This window comes from Gopherus evgoodei, unplaced genomic scaffold (assembly GCF_007399415.2).
Source record: "Gopherus evgoodei ecotype Sinaloan lineage unplaced genomic scaffold, rGopEvg1_v1.p scaffold_32_arrow_ctg1, whole genome shotgun sequence".
Lineage (NCBI taxonomy): Eukaryota > Metazoa > Chordata > Testudines > Testudinidae > Gopherus > Gopherus evgoodei.
The window spans coordinates 3,764,369-3,788,036 of NW_022059994.1; the positions used below are offsets into that span (position 1 = coordinate 3,764,369).

Consider the following 23,668-nt stretch of genomic DNA (forward strand, 5'->3'; position numbering starts at 1 on the left):
CGCCGCCTGCCGGTCGGTGCCCAGCGCATAGCCGCTGTCCGTCTGGGAGGATACGGACGGCTGCCTCGAGGGCCACGGCGGGGCCGACCCTGGATGGTACGGGTCTGCGCGGGCCGGCACGGAGGATCGTCTCGGTGCCGGGGACCGGTGCCGGGAGTCATATCGGTGCCGGGATCGGGACCGGGACCGGGACCTGTCACGGTGCCGGGCGCCGCTTCGGTACCGGGCGCCGCTTCGGTGCCGGGACCTACTACCAGCTCGGTGCCGGGAGATCGACCGGGACCGGGACCTGCCACCAGCTCGGTGCCGGGAGGTCGACCGGGACCTGCCACCAGCTCGGTGCCGGGAGGTCGAGCGAGACCGGGACCGGGACCGGGACCTGCCACCAGCTCGGTGCCGGGAGGTCGACCGGTGCGGCGAGTAGCGTCGGGACCTGCTCCTGGAGTCGCGGTGCTGGTGACGCCGACTGGAGCCTGACCGCGACCGTCTCGATGCCGACCGTTGCCGCGAGTGCGACCGGTATCGCTGAGGGGAGCGGTGCCGGGACTGCGAGCGGCGTCGGGATCTGGAGCGCCCGAGACGTCGGGACCTGGATGGCGAACGACTGTCTCTGGGCGGCGCCGACAGCATGGGCTTGCCTCTGGACACAACCCGCACCGGAGGTACCGGGGGTGGCAGCCGAGTGGGCTCAGTCAGGGCAATAAGGTCCCGAGCCGAGGCGAAGGTCTCCGGAGTGGATGGGACCACTATCTCAACCCCAGATCTCATGGGGGAGCTCGGCGGCACCGGACTCAACGGACCCGCCGGGCCCGGAGTCAACGGTGCTGACGGTGCCGGCGGTGCCGCGGCCGATGTCGAGGCCGGGCGCTCAAGCCGGGTCTGCCTGGCCGGAGTATTAGACTTCGACGGCCTAGGCTCTGATTCCGGTGCCGGAGAAGGTCGGTGCCGGGGAGTCTTCTCGGTGCCGGAGCGATCCGGTGCCGGTGCCGAAACCACGGTCTGCGAAGTCGACGGGTCAAGTGCCGCCTCCATTAGGAGAGTTCGGAGCCTCTGATCCCTCTCCTTTTTTGTCCTCGGCTTAAAAGCCTTACAGATGCGGCACTTGTCAGATCTGTGCGATTCCCCGAGGCACTTCAGGCACGCTTCGTGGGGATCGCTGGTAGGCATGGGCTTCTTGCAGGCCGCACACTGCTTGAAGCCTGGCGAAACAGGCATGAGCCTGGCGCCCGGTGCCGGGAAGGGCTAAGCCCCCGGCAAGGAACTACTTAACAGCTATTTACTAAACTATCTACTTAACAATACTAATTAACAACTATATAGAACTAGAGATAAGCGATAAACAAGCGATAGAAACTAGGAGAGCTAGGGACGTGGAGGACAGCTATGCCGCGCTCCACAGTTCCAACGACCGACACGGCGGTAAGAAGGAACTGAGGAGCGGGCGGGCCGGCAGGGATATATATTGGGCGCCATGGCGGCGCCACTCCAGGGGGCGACCTGCCGGCCCACTGGAGTTGCTAGGGTAAAAAGTTTCCGACGAACGTGCACGCGCGGCGCGCACACCTAACTGGAATGGATGTGAGCAATCACTCGAAGAAGAACCCTTGGATTCTGCCTCCACTTCTCACCCAAACACTCACAGGGAAGGAAACTCCTGCAGCTAACAGGGTGGGTGAAAAGGCATGAGTGATATCTGCTGACTACAGCCCTGCCCTGAGTGAGAGGAGGAAGAACTGAGGACGTCACTCACACCATATTTTTGGGATTCTCAACTTTTTCCTTCATTCCCCAGATGGTTTCTGTGTCAGTCCTCACCTGTGTGGCTGTCTCTTGGGCCCTCTCTTTCCTCGCAGGTCTGGAGATCGGGCACCCACGGCTCTTCCCCTCGTTCTAGCTGGGCGATCAGCTCAGGTTTGGGAATGGGAAATCCTGTAGAGGGGTGAAATCAGACTAGATCAGGGTCTGAATATGACACAACTGGAACACACTTTATGCAAAAGCTCCCATGTAAGGTATAATTGGAAAAGTTGTTGTCATAAATATAAAGGGAAGGGTAACAACCTTCCTGTATATAGTACTATAAAACCCCTTCTGGCCAGAGGCACAAAATCCTTTTATCTGTAAAGGGTTAAGAAGCTCAGGTAACCTAGCTGGCACCTGACCAAAAGGACCAATAAGGGGACAAGATACTTTCAAATCTGGGGCTAGGGGGGAAAAGGGGGACTTTGTCTGTCTGTTCTGAGTGCTTGCTGGAGACAGATCAAGAAAGGAAGCAATCCAACTCCATTAGACTCGCGAGGGAATGCGTTAGCTTACTTTTATTTTGGCTTGTGATTTGCTCTGTGCTGAGAGGGAGGTGTATTCCTGGTTTTCTTTTTGTAACTTTAAAGTTTTGTGCAGAGGGAAATCCTCTGTGTTCTGAACCTCATTGCCCTGTGAGATTATCTTCCATTCGAATTTCACAGAGGCGCTTCTTTTACCTTTTTTCTTTCTAATAAAGTTCTGTTTTTTTTAAGAATCTGATTTTTTTTTAAGTCGCCTAAAAACCCCAAGGTTGGTCTGTGCTCATCTTGTTTATTCTCAAGCCTCCCCAGGAAAGGAGGTGTAGGGCTTGGGGGGATATTAGGGAGGAGTAGGATCTCTAATTTTTCCCTTCCCTGAGTTTTGTCTAATCACTTGGTGGTGGCAGCATTACTTAATCCAAGGTACAAGGGAGAATTTATGCCTTGGGGAGTTTTTAACTTAAATTGGTAGAAACAAGCTGAGGGGGTCTTTCATGTGGGTCCCCACATCTGTATCCTAGAGTTCAGAGTGGGGAGGGAACCCTGGCAGTTGTAATCTACTGAATACGGTTTTCCTCTTTGTATGTATGTATCATTCTTATATTTACAGTTAGGAATATGAAGTACAAATCTAAGCTCCTATTGTGATTATGCTAAGTGAGGGTCATTAATGATACTTTAGGAATGTAATTACTCCATTTATTCAGAACAATGGGCTAAGAATGGTTTTTTTCACCTGTAAGTCTTCCTGTGTAGCTGAGGATCAGCCCATGAAAAATGGAGACTGGGGTCTTACAGAGGCATGGGACCAGGTCACCTGATACTGGAATCCATTTTAAATCGTGGACTTTTCCATAAGGAACTGGGAGGAGGTCAAGCTAGAACAAAGGACTTCCTCCTTTTGCCTAATCTATATGGGGGCTGCCAGTTGTGGTGAGGAAACTGAACAGGGGAAAGAATTGATCCCAGATTAGAAATAAATCTAATCTGTGAAAGAAGCTTATTGAAACATTTTTGAGAGTGAGAAACTATTATTTGTAACCAATTTCTTAGTGTATTTAGCTGAGCCTTGCGTGTTTGTCTTATTTTGCTTAGTGACTTACTTTGTTCTGTCTGTTAGGACTTAAAACCCCTTAAATCCTACATTTGATAATCAAATCGCTTTTGTTTATTAATAAACCCAGTGGAAGTAGTTGTTACTGGGGAGGTAAACAGTTCGTGCATCTCTCTCTTTCAGTGACAAAATGGGAGAACACTTAGGAAGTTACCCTGTATAATGTGTATACAGATTAAGACAGATTTATTGGGGCTGGGTATCTGAGTGCTGGAGACAGGTATCTTGCTGTGCTGTTTTCAGTTAAGATGTGCAGCTTGGGGGAGTCGCTTGGACCCTGAATCTCTGCTGCAGCAGGTTAGTGGGTCTGGTTCAACGAGAGAGGGTACTGGGGGCCCAAGCTGGCAGGGAAAACAGGCTCAGTGGTCATTTCAGCACATCAGGTTACAGTCCCAAGGGGGTCTCTGTGACTGAACTCTTCGCACAGGGTGCACGGATAATTCAGAGAGTGTCTGTCACAAAGGGCACTGTGGGAACAGAACCTGTCCCCGTGCTGTGCTGGTGGGAATATGGAACCCAACAGGAAAGGAACATGGTCACTGAGCTGCTTTGGGAGAGGCGGGCGTCTGGGGAGGTGACGGGAATTTTTACACCCTCACTAGGGGTTCCCAGGATTTGTGCTCTCTGGGGGACTTGCTGACGCACACTCAGCTCTGGCGTGAAATCTCTGCCTATTTCTAAACCTGTAGAGCCTCCCCATGGCTGGAGCTACTTTCAAGAAGGGAGGTGAACAGGGATTCTGTGTCTGACTGGGAATCAATACAGACAGGACAATGAACAAATTCTGTCCCTTTGAAACCTGGAGGGATGGGGATTTGCTAGCATGGCCATTATGTTTTGACACCTGTACCCCATTGGAGAGGGCACGGAGATGCAAGTCTCTCTCACAGCAGCTGTGCATTATGTAACCCATTTGCCTCTGATCTAACTGATGAGGGAAGAACCTGACCAGAGTCTGACACGCAGACCCCACAGCTTATAATAACCGAGGGGACAGGAATCCCTTACCTAGCGACATCACAGTCTCATAGTTCTCCTGCATGACGTCCATGTAGAGGGCTCTCTGAGTGGGGTCCAGCAGAGCCCCCTGTCCCTGGGTGAAATACACAGCCACCTCCTCAAAGGTCACTGGCATCTGAAGCAACAAGAGTCCCCCACTCAGCACCTGCTGCCCCAGCCACAATCCCTAGTCATGAAAAAGGAAAAAAAACCTGAAGTTCTGGGAGGGCCAGAATCTGAGTAGCAGAATCAGACCCCATCGTTCAGAGCAGCCAGGGGGTTTCAGGGGGTGGGAGAAGGTGAGAGATCCCTGTTCCTCCAGCACATGGAGCAGGGCAGGGTCTTCTCATTTCCCACACTCCTGCCAGCCACAGGCTGATACAGGAAGCAGAGCTCTGAGTAGGGGACAGGGACAGGAATCCCAACAGCTTCCTTGCATATTTCATAGCAGCCTCTGGCTACTGGGCTCAGGTTCCAGCTCTGTGCAGGGGGGTTGTGTCCTGTTTTCAAAATGGGTAAATATCCCTTTTCCCCCACTGCCACCGATGGTCCTACTCAGAAAATCAGCAGGTTTCTCACACCCTGTCTCCTCCCTGCTTCTCCCTTCCCACACCCAGCAGCTCCCGGAAAATCCCCTACCTGAGCTGGCTCCATCACAGCCATGTCCCTTCCCTGTCTCCTGGAAGACGGGACCTTCTGGACATGGACGAGATTCCTCAGCCTGTCAGGAGGAGAGGGGAGGTTACAGAAGGGGCTTCAGTCCATGTCACACCGTGATTCCTCCCAGGCTCTTTAGACCCTCCCAGTAACAGCATCTCTTAGCCAAACACTAGAAAAAGAGCAGAATCAAAGGGGCCACTTCGGGGGATTGCCCCCCACTGCAGTGTAAACCCCTCCCCCTTAGCAACAGCCGGAGTCCTCTGGTGGCAACACCTGAAGAATGAGCTGCCCTGGACTCCCCCAGCAGCCCCCAGGGACAGGCAGGCAGAGGCTGATCCCATTGGCCCATCCGCACTCACCCCCTGCCAGAGCCAGCAGTGACTCCGGTCTGACACCAGTGTGGCTGAGATTTGAATCCTGCAGGGAAATTAGACCAAGATCCAGGGCAACCCCTTAATACTCAGGAATCAGAGCCCCAAAGATCATGAGTTTGTCTCTTAAAAAAGAGAGGTAGCCATTTTAGTTTGTATCAGCAAAAACAATGAGGATCCTTGTGGCACCTTAGGTCACGGCTACACTTGCAGATGTAGGGAGCTGTGAGTTAAACCTGCCTTCGGAGAGCGCAGTAGGGAAAGTGCTGTAGTCTGTCCACACTGACAGCTGCCAGCGCACTGCCGTGACCACATTTGCCGCACTTGCAGCAGCATTGGGAGCGGTTCATTATGGGCAGCTATCCCACAGAGCACCTCTTCCCATTCTGGCGCTGTGGGTTGTGGGAATGGAGAAAGGGATGTGGGGCATTCTGGGTCCTGTCCCTATGCCCCGTGATGCATCACTTCACATCTCATCACTCCTTGTGCTTCCATCCACATTTGGCACCATCTTTCAACGTTTTTTTTACTGCGCGTTCTGTCTTCCCTTTCAGTCTGTGAGAATGGAGCTTGAACTGCTGATGAATATGATGATGAGTCTCGCCAGCACGTCATGTTTGGCAATCAAGTTATTCCTTAGGATCCAAAGTGACAGTGAGGGCTCCGACGATATTGACTCGAGTTAACACTTATGACACGAGTTTGCTTGTGGCATTCACGGAAATGCTCAGCACCATGGAACACCACCTCTGGGCTCGGGAAACAAGCACTGTGTGGTGGGATCACATCGTCATGTAAGTCTGGGATGATGAGCAGTGGCTGCAGAACTTTCGGATGAGAAAAGTCACTTTCATGGGACTGTGTAAGGAGCTCGCCCCCACCCTGCAGCGCAAGGACATGAGATTGAGAGCTGCCCTGACGGTGGAGAAGCTGGCAACTCCAGAGAGCTATTGATTAGTCACTAACCAGTTTGGTGTGGGAAAGTCAATTGTTGGAATCGTGTTGATGCAAGTTTGCAGGGCCATTAATCGCATCCTGCTCAGAACAACTGTGACTCTGGGTAACGTGCAGGACATTATGGCTGGCTTTGCATAAAAGGGTTTCCCTAACTGGGGAGGGACAATAGATGGGACGCATATTCCAATTCTGTCACCAGCTCACCTAGCATCCGAGTACATTAATCAAAAGGGGTATTTCTCCATGGTTCTCCAGGCGCTTGTGGATCACCATGGGTGTTTCATTGACATTAACGCAGGCTGGCCTGGAAAGGTGCATGACAAACACATCTTTCATAACACTGGCCTGCTCAGAAAGCTGCAAGCTGGGACTTTTTTTCCAGACCAGAAGTTCACTGTGGGGGAAGTCGAAATGCCCATTGTGATCCTTGGAGACCCCGCTTACCCTTTAATGCCATGGCTCTTGAAACCCTACACAGAGAGCCTTGACAGCAGCAAGGAGTGGTTCAACAACAGGCTGTGTTGGTGCAGAATGACTGTGGAGTGTGCTTTTTGCTGTTTAAAGGGCGGCTGGTGCTCTCTGTATGGGAAGCTGGACCTGGTCGATGATAGCATCCCCAAGGTTATATCCGCATGCTGTACCCTCCATAACATTTGTGAAGGGAAGGGTGAACGATTCACTCAGGCATGGACCTCCGAGGTTCAATGCCTGGAGGCTGAATTTGCACAGCCAGAGAGCAGGGCTATTAGAGGGTCCTAGCATGGGGCTGCAAGGATTAGGGATGCCTTGAGGGAGCAAGTTGAGGCTGAAAGCCACCAGTAATGTTTGGTGCCCTGCACGGGGGTGATGCGCAGTGGTTCCAGTGTTAATAGGAATCTGTGTTTGCTACACTGGCTTGCAGTGCCTGTTGCTTTCCTGGGCTAAGGTATCTTTTACTTTCTGAAATAATAAAGAATGTTTTCAAAGTCAAAAGAGCCAATTATTGAAAAGGAAATTCATGTATTGAAAAGAAACACAACTGCATGGGAAACAGAAAGGGCAGGGGGGCGGGGTGGGGAACATTACAATCACAGATTTGCGTATGTCCTGTCTGGAGTGCTGTGCAATGAGTGCTGCACTTCAGGATGGCTATGCTGCATGGTGATGGGGTTGAGTGCAGTGGGTAAGGGTCATAGTTTGCAGGGCTGGGGGGTGAAGCTACAGGTGTTGGAGGCAGCTGGTGGTGGTAAGAACCCGGATGCTGGGGAAAGTGGGTTGGAGGTGAAATGGGAGAACAAGGGAAAGAGTTTTGGGACAAGGGCTGCAAGCGGGGGGTAGGCGCGATGGTGCTCCGCCTGCATGGCTACGAGCACCTGGATAGAGTCTGCTTGGCACTCCATTATGCTTATCAGCCGATTCATGCTTTTCTGCCGGAGCACTATGCTTTTGTGCCAGCACTTCTCGTTCTGGCAGCGGATCCTCCTTTCATTCTCCCGCCACTCCTGCACTCCTTGATTTTCATTACTTGAATGCTGCATTACTTCATGCAACGTGTCTTCCTTGCTTCTATGTGGCCTCTTTCTGATTCTTTGGAGTCTTTCGGCCGGTGATAACACGGACGGCCGAGATCTCAAGGTTGCATCTGTAAAGGCAAAATGCAACACTTAACAGAGGCAGCATTGTTCACACCAGACAGAGCAATGATTCCCCTGTGCTTAAGGGCAAGCACAGTCAACACAATAGCACAATTTGCTTGTCCCAAAGTGAGTGCACATAAACCCACAGGATCCACCAAATGGTGAGTAAGCACAGGGTCAAGCGTGACTGACTGTTTCACGGCTGTACTGTCCTCTGGGTTTCTGTGCCATGGGGAGAGCAAACAGCTGCAAGGGGACCCAATACTGAACACTGTCCCCACATTTTCCACAAGAGTTCGTCCTGGAAGATATCTTGCTGCTGATGGTGACCTGGGAAGCAAGGGAGGGTCTTCTACTGCAATGCGGTTTCTGCCCTGGCCCATATGCAGCTTGGAGGTGTGCAGCAATGATCCCCCCGCCCCTCACGGCACAGTGGCACGGACAAGGTAGCCTTACTGGGACAATGACCACAGTGGTTCTCCCGAGAAACCTGCACAAGCACATTGCCCAAGTTCTGGATGAGACCTTTGAAGAGATCACTGAGGCTGACTACCATGATGTGAGAGAGCACATCAATGCGCTATCTAGGCATGCATGCAGCCCTAACCCTCCTTCCGAAAATAAAAGCCGCTTACCGGGAACCTCCTCTTGTGTTTGTCCTTCTCCAAGCACCAGTTGCCACGACGGGCTACTTTCCTCCTGGCTTGAGAACAGCTCCTTGCTGTATGCACCTAGGGATTCTGGGGTGCCTTCCTCTGCCTAAGCACACTGCCTCCCACTTTGCTCCTCCTCCTCCTCCTGCCTTGTTGTACTGGGCTCTGAAGTTTCCATGTTGGTACTCGGAGTGGAGGTGGGGTCGCCCCCAAGTACCACGTCCAGTTCTTTGTAGAAATGGCAGGTCGTGGGGGCAGCACCGGAACGGTTGTTTGCCTCGCAGGCTTTGCAATAGGCACTTTGCAGCGACTTCACTTTAATGCTGCACTGCAGTGCATCCCGGTCATGGCCCCTTTCCATCATGGCCCTTGATATCTGCTCAAAGGTATCGTAATTCCTACGGCTGGAGTACAGCTGGGACTGAACAGCTTCCTCCCCCCAACCACTGATGAGGTCTAGCAACTCACCATTGCTCCCTACTGGGGATCGCCTGGCACGTGGGAGCATGGTCACCTGGAAAAATGCACTGAGAGCACTCCACACCTAGCTGAGCAAACAGGAAGGGGAATTTCCAAATTCCCAGAGAATTTAAAGGGCATGTCTGATAATTGGTCACCTGTGGGCAGGGCAGTAGAGTTCAAAGTGATGACCAGAGTGGCTAGAACAGACATTATGGGACACTTCTGGAGGCCGATCAGAGCGCATTAAAAAGGACAGGGCGTCCACACTGGCGCCGCGGTGCTCCAGCAGGAGTGCAGCAAATGTTATTCCACTCGCCAAGGGGAGGACCAGGAGCGCTCTAGCCGTGGAGTCAGAGCGCTTTACATGCCTTGCCAGTGTGGACGGAGAGTGAGCTAGTGAGCATGGGGCTCCTTTATTGCACACTAACTCACAAGTGTAGCCAAGCCCTTAGAGACTAACACATTTATTTGGGCATAAGCTTTCATGGGCTAGAACCACAAAAGTTATGCCCAAATAAATGTGTTAGTCTCTAAGGTGCCACAAGGATTCCTTGTTGGTTTTTTTTTTTTAATAAATCCAACATAAGCTGGGAGCAGTGCACACGCAGGAAGGGAGGGGGTCGCATGTGAATATCTGCCTTGTAACTAGGCACTGCCAGGGAAATGTAACTTGGACAGACAGCAGTGTCTGTTATCCTTGTCGTACGTGGGGATGGTCATATCGGTGAGTCTGTAACTGCCGTGCTCACAAGGGTGTGAGGCAAAGTCTGGCAGGTGCAACAAAAACATATTAAGCTCACTTCACTCAGGCGATGAGTTTTGAGACCAGCCCATGAAATCAGTCAGCACTGCCCTCAAATTACAACATTACAATAGAAACAGGAACTGTTATAGCGACACCGTGAGATGTGATTGCTGAAGCTACTCGCAACTATTCGTATTTCCCATGATTATTTGCCATTAAAAATAAGAATTCCAGGGCACAATGACATCCCTCTGCACAACACTAATGAAGTTGAAGATGAAGAGGTCAGAGAAATGAAAAGAATATTTTGATAAGGAACTAATGTAAAGGAGTGAAACTCAGGGGCACAGGGCCAGTGGCGAGGACACACGGATGAAGCGCCGGGCGGCTTTACGCAGACACAGGAACTGAGACCCAGATTCTTTAACCACTCAAAGCAGGTGTGACAGTAAGATCTTTGTGGGGGTGTCTGCAAATCTTTCACTGGATCAAGTCTTCTTTAGCAGCTCAGTAACATCTTATACAGGGGGAGAGCGACCTGTCCCGGCTCTGCGATGCACTGGGCCTTTAAGGACACGTCCCTCAGAAATGGGAGCTGAGATCCTGGGAAAGGGGGGCGAGAAAACACCCCTCAACCCCCTCCTTACCTTTTTTTTTTTTTTTTTTTGCAACAACTGCAGCTGGCTCCGCCCATCAGGGGGAATTTTTATCCCCTCTGCCCCCTCTCTGTTCCTAGGTTTCCCCCTCCGGCCTGCCTGGCGGGGCCTGTACCCCAGTTCTCCCCACACAGCCCCCCACATGTCGCTGTCCCAGGCCCCAGCACGGCCTAGCCGGGCTCCCCCCGCCCCGCACCCACCGGGGCTGCTAGCAGCTTTCCCGGGCCCCGGGCGGGAATCGCAGCCAGCTCCGCTGGGAGCAGCCTGGGGCCAAACCTCCCCCTGCAGCCCGGGGGTGCCGTGGGGGCGGGTCTCTCTCACCTTCCCTCCGAGCGGGGCCCCCCGGGGCAGGGGCCGGGCCGGGCTGGGGGCTCTGCCCTGGGAGAGGCTCCTGGGGAGCAGCGGGAAGGGCCCTGCTGGAGATTCCCCTCTCCCGGCTGCAGCCAGGGCTCCGGGCTCCCAGCACCAGCCGCCGGGGCTCGGGGATCTCGCCAGGAGCCTGGGAGCCAGAGTCACCGCAGCGGCTGCGAGTCACTTCCTGCTGCCGGGCCGGAGCCCAGCGCTCGCTGCTCCACCGCCGCCTCCCGGCTGCTCCTGGGTCCTAGCGATCAATCCGCCCACTGCAGCCCCCTGTCCCAGACCCTACCTCCTGCGGGCCCCACCTCGCCTGCGCTTGGGCAGCTTCTATCAGCATAAAGGGGGCATCCTGCGGAGAATCTTCTATTGCCAGGGCTCGGTCTCCCTTGCAGATTCCCTGCAGGAGAAACCCGGGCACGGCCCGCCAGCAGATCAGCCCCTGTGAGACTTGGAAAACTTCTCGCGTTGGGCGGGTTAAGGTTTTGCTTTGAGCTGCCTCTCCAGGCCCAGGCTGCCAGCACTGGTGCAAAAGGTGACGTTGACTGGACTCGCTGAGCCAGACCGGTAGGAGACAGAAGGCAAAAGGAGAGAGAGGAGAAGTCAGGTGGGGAAGGAGAATGAGGCCTGAGGGGAAGGGTGAGAGCAGAACCCCAGGTCTCACATCTCAGGGGGAGTTCAGCATTTAGCCCACGCCAGTGGAGCTGAGGATGTCGGCTGGTTCCCCCTCTCTGGTTAGCTCTGTTCAGGTGTCTTTCAGCATCAGGATGAGGAGAGCCCAAGGGTGCTATGGTGGGTCCCAGGAGATAGGAGATAGTGGGTGGGAGACATACCCCAGGGTACAGAGTACAATCTGGACTGTGGAACTGCTTAATTCTCCATCCCAGGGCATCTTTCACACTGCGGCCCTGTGTGAACAACAAATCTCCAGGCTCTGCTCCCAGCCACCAGCATGCAAAGTTCCTCCCAGCTATGCAGTACGGCGTGCCGCTAGCAGCAGCTCACGAAGTAACATCAATCAGTTTTCTAGTTCCAGTCTTGCACCACAGAAATGTGAGTCTTGTACTGTCCAGTCCGTTCACTGTGCTGCACAAGCTCATTAATTAGTCATCCCCACAAAGGATGCTGATCAGCGGGGGTGAAAGTAACTCCGAAGACCTACCAGTATGAGTGCCCACTCTGGCCCCTGGAAGAGGCGGGGCTGGGGTGGGGGTCAGTGTCCCCCAGCCAGCCCTTCTATGCTGCCTGGCCCATGCTGCCCGGGGCTCCAGCGGCCATTTATAGGACCCAGGGCTCCGGTAGTAGCCGGAACCCTGGGCCCTTTTAAATCGCCGGCCCCAGACCCGCTGCTCCCTTTGCCCCCCACCCTGTCAGGCAGCGCTTTAACGTTGCTGCCCCTTCCCCCCATTGGCGGCGGCCCTGCCGGTACAGACCCTACCAGCAGGGCCACCGACGGGAGAGGCAAAAGGGGCAGTTGACATTACAGCTAGTATGGGCTGCGTATGGGCCGCGTATGGGCCAGTACCGGCTTCTTACCAGTACACCGTTTCATTTTCAGCCCTGCTGATCAGGCACCAGCCTTGTTATCTGAAGTGAAATTCCCCAAACACTTGGATGAAAACACAAGTTTATTAATGAGGCAAAGGTAGATTTTAAGTGGTTACAAGCGACAAAGGCGTAAAAGGTCCAAATTGGTTACAACAAAAATAAAAGGTAAACACCCATTTTAAATCTCAAACTTTACCACGCTCTGTAAGATGTGAAGCAAACAGCTTTTCTCACCCCACCCGCTGTAGCAGGCAGTTCACAGTTCTTAGTACCAGGCTGGATTTCCTTCCAGCCTTGGCCTGCCCTCCCTAGTCCAATGTTCCTCTTGTCTTTCAAGCCATCCTGTTGCCTTCTGTAAAGATGGGGGAGGAGAGGTAAAAATGGAGGCCACTCTCCCTTGTTTTTATACCGCTCTCCTCTTTGAGGTTTACCCCCAGTTGAGGGGCAGGCAACAATCAGTCTGTGGCGCACATGAGCTTCCAACCACTCTTCAGGTGAATTGTAAATTTCTTGTTCACAACTCCCCCCCTGTGCTGGCAAATGGCTGGCTAAGCAATTAATGCCCACTTAGCACCTGGCTCTGAGGAGCTAATCTGTGGACATTTTCAAGATTTACACCATGTTTCAGTAACAAACATATAGCAAAATCTCATAACTCCATACATAATGTTGATACACACGTTTTAACAGGACAATAATATTCAGCAGATGATGACTTTTCAGACATCTCACAAGGCTTGTACTTTGTTCGAGATTTATCATAATTTTGTAAAAACGGTGACCATAATAGTGTAGACCAGTGGTTCTCCACTTTATTTCATTGGGTCCCCTACTTTGTGTCTGTTGTTATTTACACCCCCACCTTCAGAAGTACATAAACCGACACAAAGCTCTGAAGGCAGAGTGGGGAGCAGTGGCTGGTGCCAGCAGCAGCACAGAAGTAAGGGTGGCCAGATGAAAAGTGATATTCATCAATACCACTGTTCACAGCAGACTTATCACCCCAGTGCCACGCTTACTTCCGTGCTCCTGCTCCACCTGGAACTGACAGCTGGAGCCCCGCTGCCTCCATGTGAGATTTTTTTTTGGGGGGGAGGGAGGAGAGCCCTAGCATCCCTTTAATCCCCACCCCCCAGATGTGCACAGCTCTCCTTCATGAGCTGCAGCCACCTGGGGCTAACAGCCGGTACTCTTAAAAAAACCCACCAGACACACAGGCCGTGACTCCTGTGGGAGGCCCATCCCATAGTTTGAGAACCGCTGGTGTAGACAGTCACAATGGGGATTCGCAGCCAAGATGGTAACACTTGCTCCTTTATGTCCCCGGGATCCCAGAGAAAATGTCCAAGCAGGAGAGCGAAGCAGGTCCCATTAAGCTTTCAAAACACACGTGTGATTTCAGCTATAACATTCCCTCTCCCGCCTCATTTCCACAATGTTTCAGACCCTAGTCCCAATGAGCTAGAATCAGGCAGGCGGTGAGGTTGTGAGAACAGGGGCATTGGGCTGAAGTCCAGCTCAGGGATCAGAATCATTATTGCACAATGTTTGACTGTATCTTCTGCAAACAGACCTAGAGGCCAACAGTCTGATTCTCCTCTCACAACAACTTCACAGTGGTGTAGACAGGTCACGTGACTCCAGTGGGATTACTCCTGCCTAGCACCTGGGTGAGGGAGAGGGGGATGAACCTGGGAGCCCAATCAGACTGGTCCTGATTTGTATTGGGGTCAGGGAGCAGGGGGCAAGATTTAAGAGAGTTTTATCTCTAAGGAGAGTTTGAGAAGCCTGTGACAGGGCAGGGATGAGGTTGGCTGGTCACTTCATGGTGCATTTCCATCCCAGGCCACAGCTGCATTGCCTTAACCTTTCACCTTACCTCTGCAGTTGGCAGCTATTTCATGCAACACAACGGAGACTGGGAGTGGGAGAAACTAAATTCTACTTTATTATTTCAATGGAAAAGCAAAGGACAGACTCCTTTCTCCATCCCCAGCCCAGTTCTGTCTTAGCCCAGCCCACTGCTGCACCCAAATGCCCCATTCACCAGCAACATCTACACATTGGGAGAAAAGTGCCGAGAAGCCACGAGAGGCGCTTGGAGACCATCACAAAAGCAAACACCCCGAGAGCAGGGACTCCAAAGAGCTCAGGTTAGAGGGATACAGGTTGGGGTGAGTGGGGCAGAGACCGTCGCTATCGTCCCCACACAGGACACTGCGGTAGATGGAAAGGTGACCAGCTGGGCTGTCAGGCTCCTCATCTCTCTCTGGCCTCCACAGTAGGGATCTCCCTGGCTTCAAAGCTGCCCAGGTGCCCCTGACAGCCATGGCCTCCTCATCTCAGCCCAGCCTCATCCTCTCAGCAATCAGGAGATGCCGCCCCCTACCCACAACATTTCTCTTGGGCAGGATTCACAGCATTTTACAATTCAGGTACCGCTGAACCCAACACTTGCAGGATAATTCCGGTCTCTCTCTAGCATTGATGCAGCAAGTTCACAGTTCTCAGGCTCAGCTGCCTGGTTCTGAGGAACAAACCCAGCAGTTTCCCAGTTCTGTTCCTCTCCATCTGCCACCCTCTCCCCCTCCTGACTGTGTCTCACATCACTGCAGAGATCAGCTGTAACTTCCTTCCCCATTACAGTGTCTGCCTCTGGGAATGTGAATCTAGCTCGCACCCTCAGCCTTTGTTCATTGCCATTGTTCAAAGAAAAAAAAATCACACGACAAGGGGTAGAAAAAGCTCAAAATTAAATTGAAAAGGACTGTTCTGGCAAATGAACATTTGCCCCATGAAGCCCTCAATAAATCTGAGCTACGCCCTGTCACACTAGTCTAATATCCAAGTACAGTAACGCCTCACTTAACGTTGTAGTTCTGTTCTTGAAAAATGCGACTTTAAGCGAAATGATGTTAAGCGAATCCAATCTTCCCATAAGAATTAATGTAAATGGAGGGAGTTAGGTTCCAGGGAATTTTTTTTCACCAGACGAAAGACTATATAAACACACATACACACGGTATACGTTTTAAACAAATAATTTAATACTGTACACAGCAATGATGATTGTGAAGCTTGGTGGAAATGGTGAAGTCAGAGGGTGGCTATTTCCCAGAAAATGCCTTACTGCTAAATGATGAACTAGCACTTGGCTGAGCCCTCAAGGGTTAACACATTGTTGTTAATGTAGCCTCACACGCTACAAGGCAGCATGACTGGAGGGAGGGGAGACAGCGTGGCAGACAGAGACAGACACACACACCGTGTATGTGAGAGAGATGCACATTGCCCCTTTAAGTATGCTGACCCCACTCTAAGTACATTGCCTTTTTAAGTAAATCAGCAAGTTGAGACAGCAGCTGCTGCCAGGAAGCTCCCTTCGCCCTGAGCCCTGTAGTGTCCCTGCTCCTGCTCTATAGAGATGTGGTAAGCAGGGGGCAGGAGCAGGGGGGGGGGGGACATCCTGACATTATCCCCCCCCTTTCCATTGCCCCCCCTCCACGCACAGCAAGCAGGAGGCTCCGGGGAGCAGCTCCAAGGCAAAGGGCAGGAGCAGCACAGGGCAGTGAGGGGAGGGACAGCTGAACTGCCCAGCAATTGATCGCCTGCTGGGTGGCTGCTACACAGGGAACTTAAGGAAGCGGGGAGTTGATAGGGGGGCTGTCGGCCCACCCTGGTTCCAACCCCCCACCAGCTCGCTGCAATGGGTTGCTCTTTCTGCAAGCAGTAGACAAAGCAGGCGGCTGCCAAACAATGTTAGAAGGGAGCATTGCACAACTTTAAACGAGCATGTTCCCCAATCGATCAGCAACCTTACAACGAAACAACATTAACCGGGATGACTTTAAGTGAGGAGTTACTGTATGTGACCAAAAGGTCTTTGGGAATAGAGAAAAACCCACAATACAGGGTGAGCTACAAAGCACTTTCACATTCAGAAAGTGAAATTCCAGAGAATCTGAAGACTCAAAATCTAGAAAATAAGTGTACTCATTTTCTTCTAAAGGAGCTAAACCTGCTTTACTTCTCACCACATAAACCACGACCACAGTTGGTCATTAGTTACAAAAGTTTCTGCATCATCATAATAGACCAAAAACTCACAAACCAGCTTCCAATCTACACATGATCTGGGCTGCCCTAGACAAAAACTAGAAACAATTTTACCAAGAGATGCAAATGGGGATATAAGATCGGAAAGATCAAAAATGTTCTTTGAAGTTCATTTGAATTCCCTTCCAGGTCTGTAACCCTTCCTTCTCCAGCCCTCAGGGGTCTGACTTAGGATCACAGACATCAAAACTGTGATTCCTAGGCATAGAGAGCCAGGGACACGGTGGTAAGTGACACCTTGGGAGGTGGAGGAAGAGAACAGGGACAGGATAAAACTGCATTGCTGGGACAGAGGCTGCTGTGTGGAGAATGGAGCATGACGGTGATGGGAGAAGGAGGGAATCCCTCGGACTACCCCATCACCCTGAAATAGCACAGAAGTTAAAACACCACGTTTGACTGTCCCTCTTCCCATTCTTTTAGCATCTGTTTGAGTCTGGTCCATAAGGGAGAAAATGTACAAACGCTAAATCTTTTTCCACAGTCTGGAGAAATGTGAGACTATCTGGGAATGAGATAATCTGGCCCCACGGGGGGACTCAGGGACTAACGATCACTCTGTTAATGGGGGGATCTGAATAGATAAGATGCTCCAGGTGAGTTTGTCGCGCTGCCTGGAGCGGTTCACAACTGGCCATGCCGACCTCCGGGCAGATTGGCAGAAAACCAGGCAGACGCCCCAAGCAGCTGGTTCGTTCTGTACTTAGATTTCACCAGGCCACTGACAAATGTGAACTCCTGGGTCACTATCTCCATCTTACCCTAGACTCACAGACAGCCCACCTTGACTCTCCAGTCTGTCTTGCCACCCAAACTGGACTCTGTGATAAAAGGTCATTTACACCAAAAATTCCATCAAATCACGTTGCTCCCAGTCCCAAGAGATCACTCACTTACCTCAGAGCAACTGGTACCCTAGATCTTAAACCGAAGACAACGCAGGTAGCCAGTTCTATAGTAAATTTACTAAAGCAGTGGTCCCCACCTTTTCCGGGTGGCGGGCGCCAGACAATGAGCCACCAAGGACCATGGCCGGTGGACAAGCATCCGCCAAGAAGCAGCAAAGTCAAGAGGCGTCGCTGAAATGCTACCAAAAATCAGCAGCATTTCAGCAGCGACGCCTCTTGATGACCCTGCTTTTCAGCGGCATTTCAGAGGATGCTTGTCTGCCGGCCAGTACGCGGGCGCACACAGAGGCCCTGGTGGGCGCCATGGCATTCGCGGGCACCGCATTGGGGACCACTGAACTAAAGGATCATTAGCTAAGAAAAGCAGCAAAGAATCCTGTGGCACCTTATAGACTAACAGACGTTTTGGAGCATGAGCTTTCGTGGGTGAATACCCACTTCCTCAGATGCATGTCATGCATCTGAGGAAGTGGGTATTCACCCACGAAAGCTCATGCTCCAAAACGTCTGTTAGTCTATAAGGTGCCACAGGATTCTTTGCTGCTTTTACAGATCCAGACTAACACGGCTACCCTCTGATACTAGCTAAGAAAAGGAAGTGAGAGTCATTGAGAGGTTAAAGCAGGTAAGATGCATGCCCAGGTGAGTCACACTTTGTTATTCCAAAGGATGGCAGTGATGTAATAAACTGACAGGTTCCCAAAAGTCTTTTCAGGGTACCCAGATTGTCCCTGAGGGATCACAGCTTTGTATGCGATATTCTTCCCTGTAAGAGTCCAAAGAAGCCAGAGATCCAGGATCATTCTTTGAATCCATACTTAAAGCTTCTCACAGAAAACAAACTGATAGGGTCACTCCCTACGTTGGGTCTTCTTTTGATGACCGAGAGTGAGGAATGCGTTTTTGAGTCTTTGACCTCCAGTCATAACACATAACGTCCACTTGCTTTGAAATTAGCTCTTTTCTGTTAAAGTTCATTTGCATTCCACAAGGCTTCTTCCTTGTTTGATGGGTTATTTAGTTATGGGGTACACACAGTGCAAATATTTTTGCTACTACATTATAACAAGATATAGTTAAGTGAAAACAATGCAAGGAACATCTCATTACTCTTCATGACGTTTAAACACCAAATACACTCTTATACATTGAACGATCTCTTTAATCTATCCTAATACACAAGTGAATTGGCCTTGGGCTGCAGCATGAGCTGGCACCAGGTTTGCCCGAGTCTCACAGTTTACACCACAAAATCTGGTGCAGGGTCACAGAGATGCTCTGGCTGATCCTGATCACGTTTCCTATCATAGACAGACCCTTGGAGGCTGATGCTGCGGAGGCGGGATCTCGGGCCTTCCACAAAGGGTCCTTGTGGGAATCAGCCCCTCTCAGTGGCGCTGTCTGAATGCAGAGGGGACAGGGGGGCTGAGTGAGGAGAGGCAGCACCTCTCTACCCCAGTGCTCTCCCTTGCCTCTTATCCCATGATCCCCAAACACTCGATAGCCCCAGCACCCAGATCCCCCTGCTTCCCAGCTCCACCAGCCCCAACCGTTCAATCCCCAGTTTCCTATCCCAGCACCCAGGTCCCTCAATATTTGATCCTCCAGAGCCCAGCGCTCTGGGGAATTCAGGGAGGGGAGGAGTTCCCAGCCCCCAGGGACACTCCCCCTGCAGGGAACAGACCCAGGTAAGGGGGAGCCCAGCCCAGGGGCTGGTGATAGATGGGGGAGGGGACATGTGTGTAGAGTGAAGATGGGGCCTGGATCAAGTGTCTTCTCCTCATGTCCATGGCAGGGGGATCCCGGCTGGGAGGGGAAGGGAGAGGGGGGAACTTCAGCCATGCAGAGGGAGCAGCTGGAGGAGTTTCTCTCTCTCCCTTCCCCCGACCTGTGGCCCATCAGCTCAGCAGCCAGGGCTGCAGCAGGGAGCGGGGGCTGATCGGGGCTTCTCCTCCTCTGCCTGGGGTTTGCTTAGACCAGGCAGAGCCAGAGGGTCACTGACCAGCTGATGCTCGGCTGCTGCTGGATCCTCACCCCAGCCATGGGCCGCTGGATTCTTGGGAGTCAAATGCCCCTGATGTGTGTGGGAACGAGGAAATGGGTTTGTTACTATGGCCAGCCAAAGTCAGGGCACTCAGAAAATTTCCCTGCTGTGCGGAGTCGAGTCTGATGTCCAGCGTGGTGTTAGTTCCACTTGGAGCATTTTCCACGCTGAGAACAAACATCTCAGTGGTTACTTTCCTGTGCGGATTTGCTGATGCCCGATTCTCTGGGAGCACCAAATGAAGTTTCCCCATTGCTCAAGGTCTCTCTGTTTTGTGGATCACTGACGTGTGAGCTCGGATTGAATCCTTTTCCACAATCAAGCTGTTCCGTGGGTCTCCCACGCCTTTGTGAGTTCTCAGATGTTTAGTAAGGTATGAGCTCTTCCTGAAACTTTTCCCACAGGCCAGACATTTATGAGGTTTATAGCCTGTGTGGATTCTCTGATGTATAATAAGGTTCGATCTCTGAATGAAACTGTTCCCACAGTCCAGGCACTTATGGGGTCTCTCGCCTGTGTGGATGGCCTGATGCCTAATAAGGGATGACCTGTTGGTGAAACACTTCCCACAGTCCAAGCACCCATGGGGTCTCTCTCCTGTGTGGACTGCCTGATGTCTAATAAGGGTTGATCTCTGAATGAAACGTTTCCCACATTCCATGCACTCATGGGGTCTCTCTCCTGTGTGGATGGCCTGATGTCTAAGGAGGGCTGATCTGTGCGTGAAACTTTTCCCACAGTCCAAACAGTTATGGGGTCTCTCTCCTGTGTGGATTCTCTGGTGTATAACAAGGGCTGACCGCTGGGTGAAACTTTTCCCACAGTCCAAGCACTTATTGGGTCTCTCTCCAGTGTGGATTGTCTGATGGGTACTAAGGGATGACTTCTGACTGAAACACTTCCCACAGTCGAGGCATTTATAAGGTCTCTCTCCTGTGTGCATTCTCCGATGTTTAGTAAGGTAGGAATTGTTCTTGAAGCTTTTCCCACAGTCCAAGCATACGTAGGGTTTCTCTCCTGTGTGAATCCTCTGATGCACAATCAGGTCGGAACTGAGAACAAAACTTTTGCCACAGAGGAGGCATTTATAGGGACTGTCTCCTGTGTGGATTGTCCGATGTTTAGTGAGATAGGAGCTGTTCTTGAAGCTTTTCCCACAGTCCAAGCATTTATAGGGCTTCTCTCCTGTGTGGATTGTCTGATGGGAAATAAGGTTTGTTCTCTGAATGAAACTTTTCCCACAGTGGAGGCATTTATGAGGTTTATTCCCAGTATGAATTCTCAGATGTCGAAGAAGGTGTGAGCGCTGAATGAAACTTTTCCCACAGTCAAGGCATTTATAGGGTCTCTCTCCTGTGTGGATTGTCTGATGTGTACTCAGGGCTGATCTCTGTGTGAAGCTTTTCCCACAGTCCAAGCACTTATGGGGTTTCTCTCCTGTGTGGGTTTTCTGATGCATAATGAGGGTGGTCTTCTGACTGAAACAGTTCCCACACTCGAGGCATTTATAGGGTCTGTCTCCCATGTGGATTCTCCGATGTTTAGTAAGATTTGAGCTGTTACTGAAGCTTTTCCCACACTCCAAGCACTTATGGGGTCTCTCTCCCATGTGGGTTGCCTGATGTGTAATAAGTGCTGACGTCCAATTAAAACATTTCCCACACTCAAGGCATTGATAGCGTTTCTCTCCCGTGTCGACTCTCCCATGGGTATTGAAGTCTGAGCTGTTATGGATTGTTTGATGTATAAGAAGCTGTGATCTCACACCGAATCCTCTCCCACACTGGAGGCAGTGGTACGGTTTCTCTTCCTTGGGATTTGTCTGCTGGGCTGTGGGATCCTTGTTTCCTCCCCCACAGTTAATAGATTCATCCACTTTCTTCCTCAGGCAGTTTCCCATCAGCCTTTCTAACCTATGCCAATTTCCCCAGGCTTCTCCCTCTTCCAAGCACTGGGAAAAATTCCCTTCAGCCCTTTCCACAAAGGTCCCCTGTGGTTCCACTTCTCCAAGAACATCCTCATGACTATTCCCCTCCTCGTTCTCACTTCCTCGCTCAGCACCTGCTGGGAGAGACACAATCCAGACAGGAGTCATTGTGCTGGGGAGGAAGAGGAATAGCTCAGAGGGGAAACCCAACATGCTAACGCTGTGAAGACTGAGCAATTGGATTCTACCTCCACATCCCACCCAAACTTTCACAGAGAAGAAAAGTTGGGAGGGAAACTCCTGCAGCTAACAGGATGGGTGGAAAACTGTGAGCGATATCTGCTGACTCCAGACCTGCCCTGGGTGAGATGAGGAAGAACTGAGGGCCCTTGCTCACACCATATTTTTGGGATTCTCAACTTTTTCCTTCATTCACCACATGGTTTCTGTGTCAGTTCTCACCTGTGCGGGTGCCTCTCAGGATCTCTCTTTCCTTGCAGGCCTGGAGATCCGGGACCCACAGCTCTTCCCCTCGTTCCAGCCGGGCAATCAGCTCAGGTTTGGGAATGGGAAATCCTGTGCAGGTGGTGAAATCAGACCAGATCATGGTGCATGGAGGATTGAGAGCGCATTTGTCATAAGGGGCATTCTGTGAGCTGAATCTGGGCTGGGGGATCGTGCAATTCCAGAGGACGGGAACATGTTCACCGAGCCCCCTTGCGAGAGGCAGACATCTGGGGAGAATTGTGACACCCTCACTAGGAGTTTCCAGGATCTGTGCGCTCTGGGGTCCTTGCTGATACACACCCAGTTCTAATGTTAAACCCCTGCCTATTTCTAAACCAGCGGAGCCCAGAGCCCTCTGCATCGCTGGAGATAGTCCCAAGGAGGGAGGTGACCAGGGATTCTGCGTGCGAATGGAAACAACACAGACAGGACAATACATGGCTTCTCCCCCTTTGAAAGATGGAGGCGGGGATGGTTTAGCACAGAGATGGGCAAACTATGGCCCGTGGCCCACACCTGGCCCATGGGACCCTTCTGCCTGGCCCCTGAGATCCTGGCCCAGGGCCCTTCCCCACTGTTCCCTCTCCCCTGAAGCCTCAGCAAACTGTGCCGCCGGCACAATGCTCTGGGCGGCGGGGCTGCGAGCTCTTGCCAGCAGCGCTGCTGTAGAGCCAGGGCCTGACCCAGTGCTCCATGCTGCATGGTGGCACAGCTGCCTATCCTGGTGCTCCAGGCTGCACGGTAAGGGGGCAGGGAGCGGGGGTTGGATAGAGGGCAGGGGAGTTTGGAGTGGTGATCAGGGGTGGGGATGTGGATAGAGGTCGGGGCGGTCAGAGGGCGGGGAACAGGGGGATTGAATGGGGGCAGAGGTCCTGGGGGGGGCCAGTCAGGAATGAGAGGAGGGGTTAGATGGGGCGGCAGGGGACAGGGAGAGGTGGATGGGGTAGGGGTCCATGAAGGTCCATCAGGGGACAGGGAACACGGGGGGATGGATGGGACAGGAGTCCCGGGGGGGCCGTCAGGGGGGTGAGAAGCAGGAGGTCAGATAGAGGGCAGGGCTGGGCCACGCCTGGCTGTTTGGGGAGGCACAGCCTCCCCTAACCAGCCAGCCATACAATTTTGGAAACCCGATGCGGCCCTCAGGCCAAAAAGTTTGCCCGCCCCTGGTTTAGCAGGTCCATTAGGCTAGTTCCATTGGAGGGGATATGGAGATGCAAGTCTCTCTCACATGGTAACTGTGCCTTAGAGGCCCCATTCCCCTCCATAGCGTCATAGACTCTCAGGTCAGAAGGGACCATTATGATCGTCTAGTCTGACCTCCTGCACAACGCAGGCAACAGAATCTCACCCACGCACTCCTGTAACAAACCCCTAACCTATGCCTGAGCTACTGAAGTCCTCAAATCGTGGTTTAAAGACTTCAAGATGCAGAGAATCCTCCAGCAAGTGACCTGTGCCCCACGCTGCAGAGGAAGGGGAAAAAAACCCAGGGCCTCTGCCAATCTGCCCTGGAGGAAAATTCCTTCCCGACCCCAAATATGGTGATCAGTTAAACCCTGACCATGTGGGCAAGACCCATCAGCCAGACACCCAGGAAAGAATTCTCTGCAGTAACCCACCCCATCTAACATCCCAGCACAGGTCATTGTGCATATTTACCGCTAGTAGTCAAAGATCAAGTAATTGCCAAAATCAGGCTATCCCATCATACCATCCCCTCCATAAACTTATCAAGCTTAGTCTTGAAGC

The 23,668-nt window shown here is 52.1% G+C and overlaps 3 protein-coding genes across 9 annotated transcripts in view; 1 reads left to right on the top strand and 2 right to left on the bottom strand.

Annotated features, from left to right (window-relative positions):
• The window catches only part of LOC115640774 (putative zinc finger protein 66), a 687,485-nt gene that overhangs the window by 272,071 nt on the left and 391,746 nt on the right, over positions 1-23,668 (top strand). The window lies entirely within an intron of this gene.
• LOC115640675 (zinc finger protein 850-like) overlaps positions 1-23,668 on the bottom strand; it is a 542,158-nt gene that overhangs the window by 230,232 nt on the left and 288,258 nt on the right. The window lies entirely within an intron of this gene.
• Positions 1-23,668, bottom strand: part of LOC115640736 (zinc finger protein OZF-like) — a 32,015-nt gene that overhangs the window by 6,812 nt on the left and 1,535 nt on the right. For 2 of the 6 annotated variants that reach the window (XM_030543682.1, XM_030543680.1), the window contains exons 1-2: positions 4,405-4,419; positions 1,816-1,929 (exon numbers count right to left, since the gene is read on the bottom strand). In XM_030543682.1, the coding sequence (XP_030399542.1) occupies positions 1,816-1,929; positions 4,405-4,414 (124 nt within the window). In that variant the 5' untranslated portion in view covers positions 4,415-4,419. Of the gene's footprint in view, positions 1-1,815; positions 1,930-4,404; positions 21,550-21,874; positions 22,727-23,668 lie in introns of those variants that run through there. The other 4 variants (XM_030543684.1, XM_030543683.1, XM_030543679.1 and 1 more) reach the window with 3 other exon arrangements.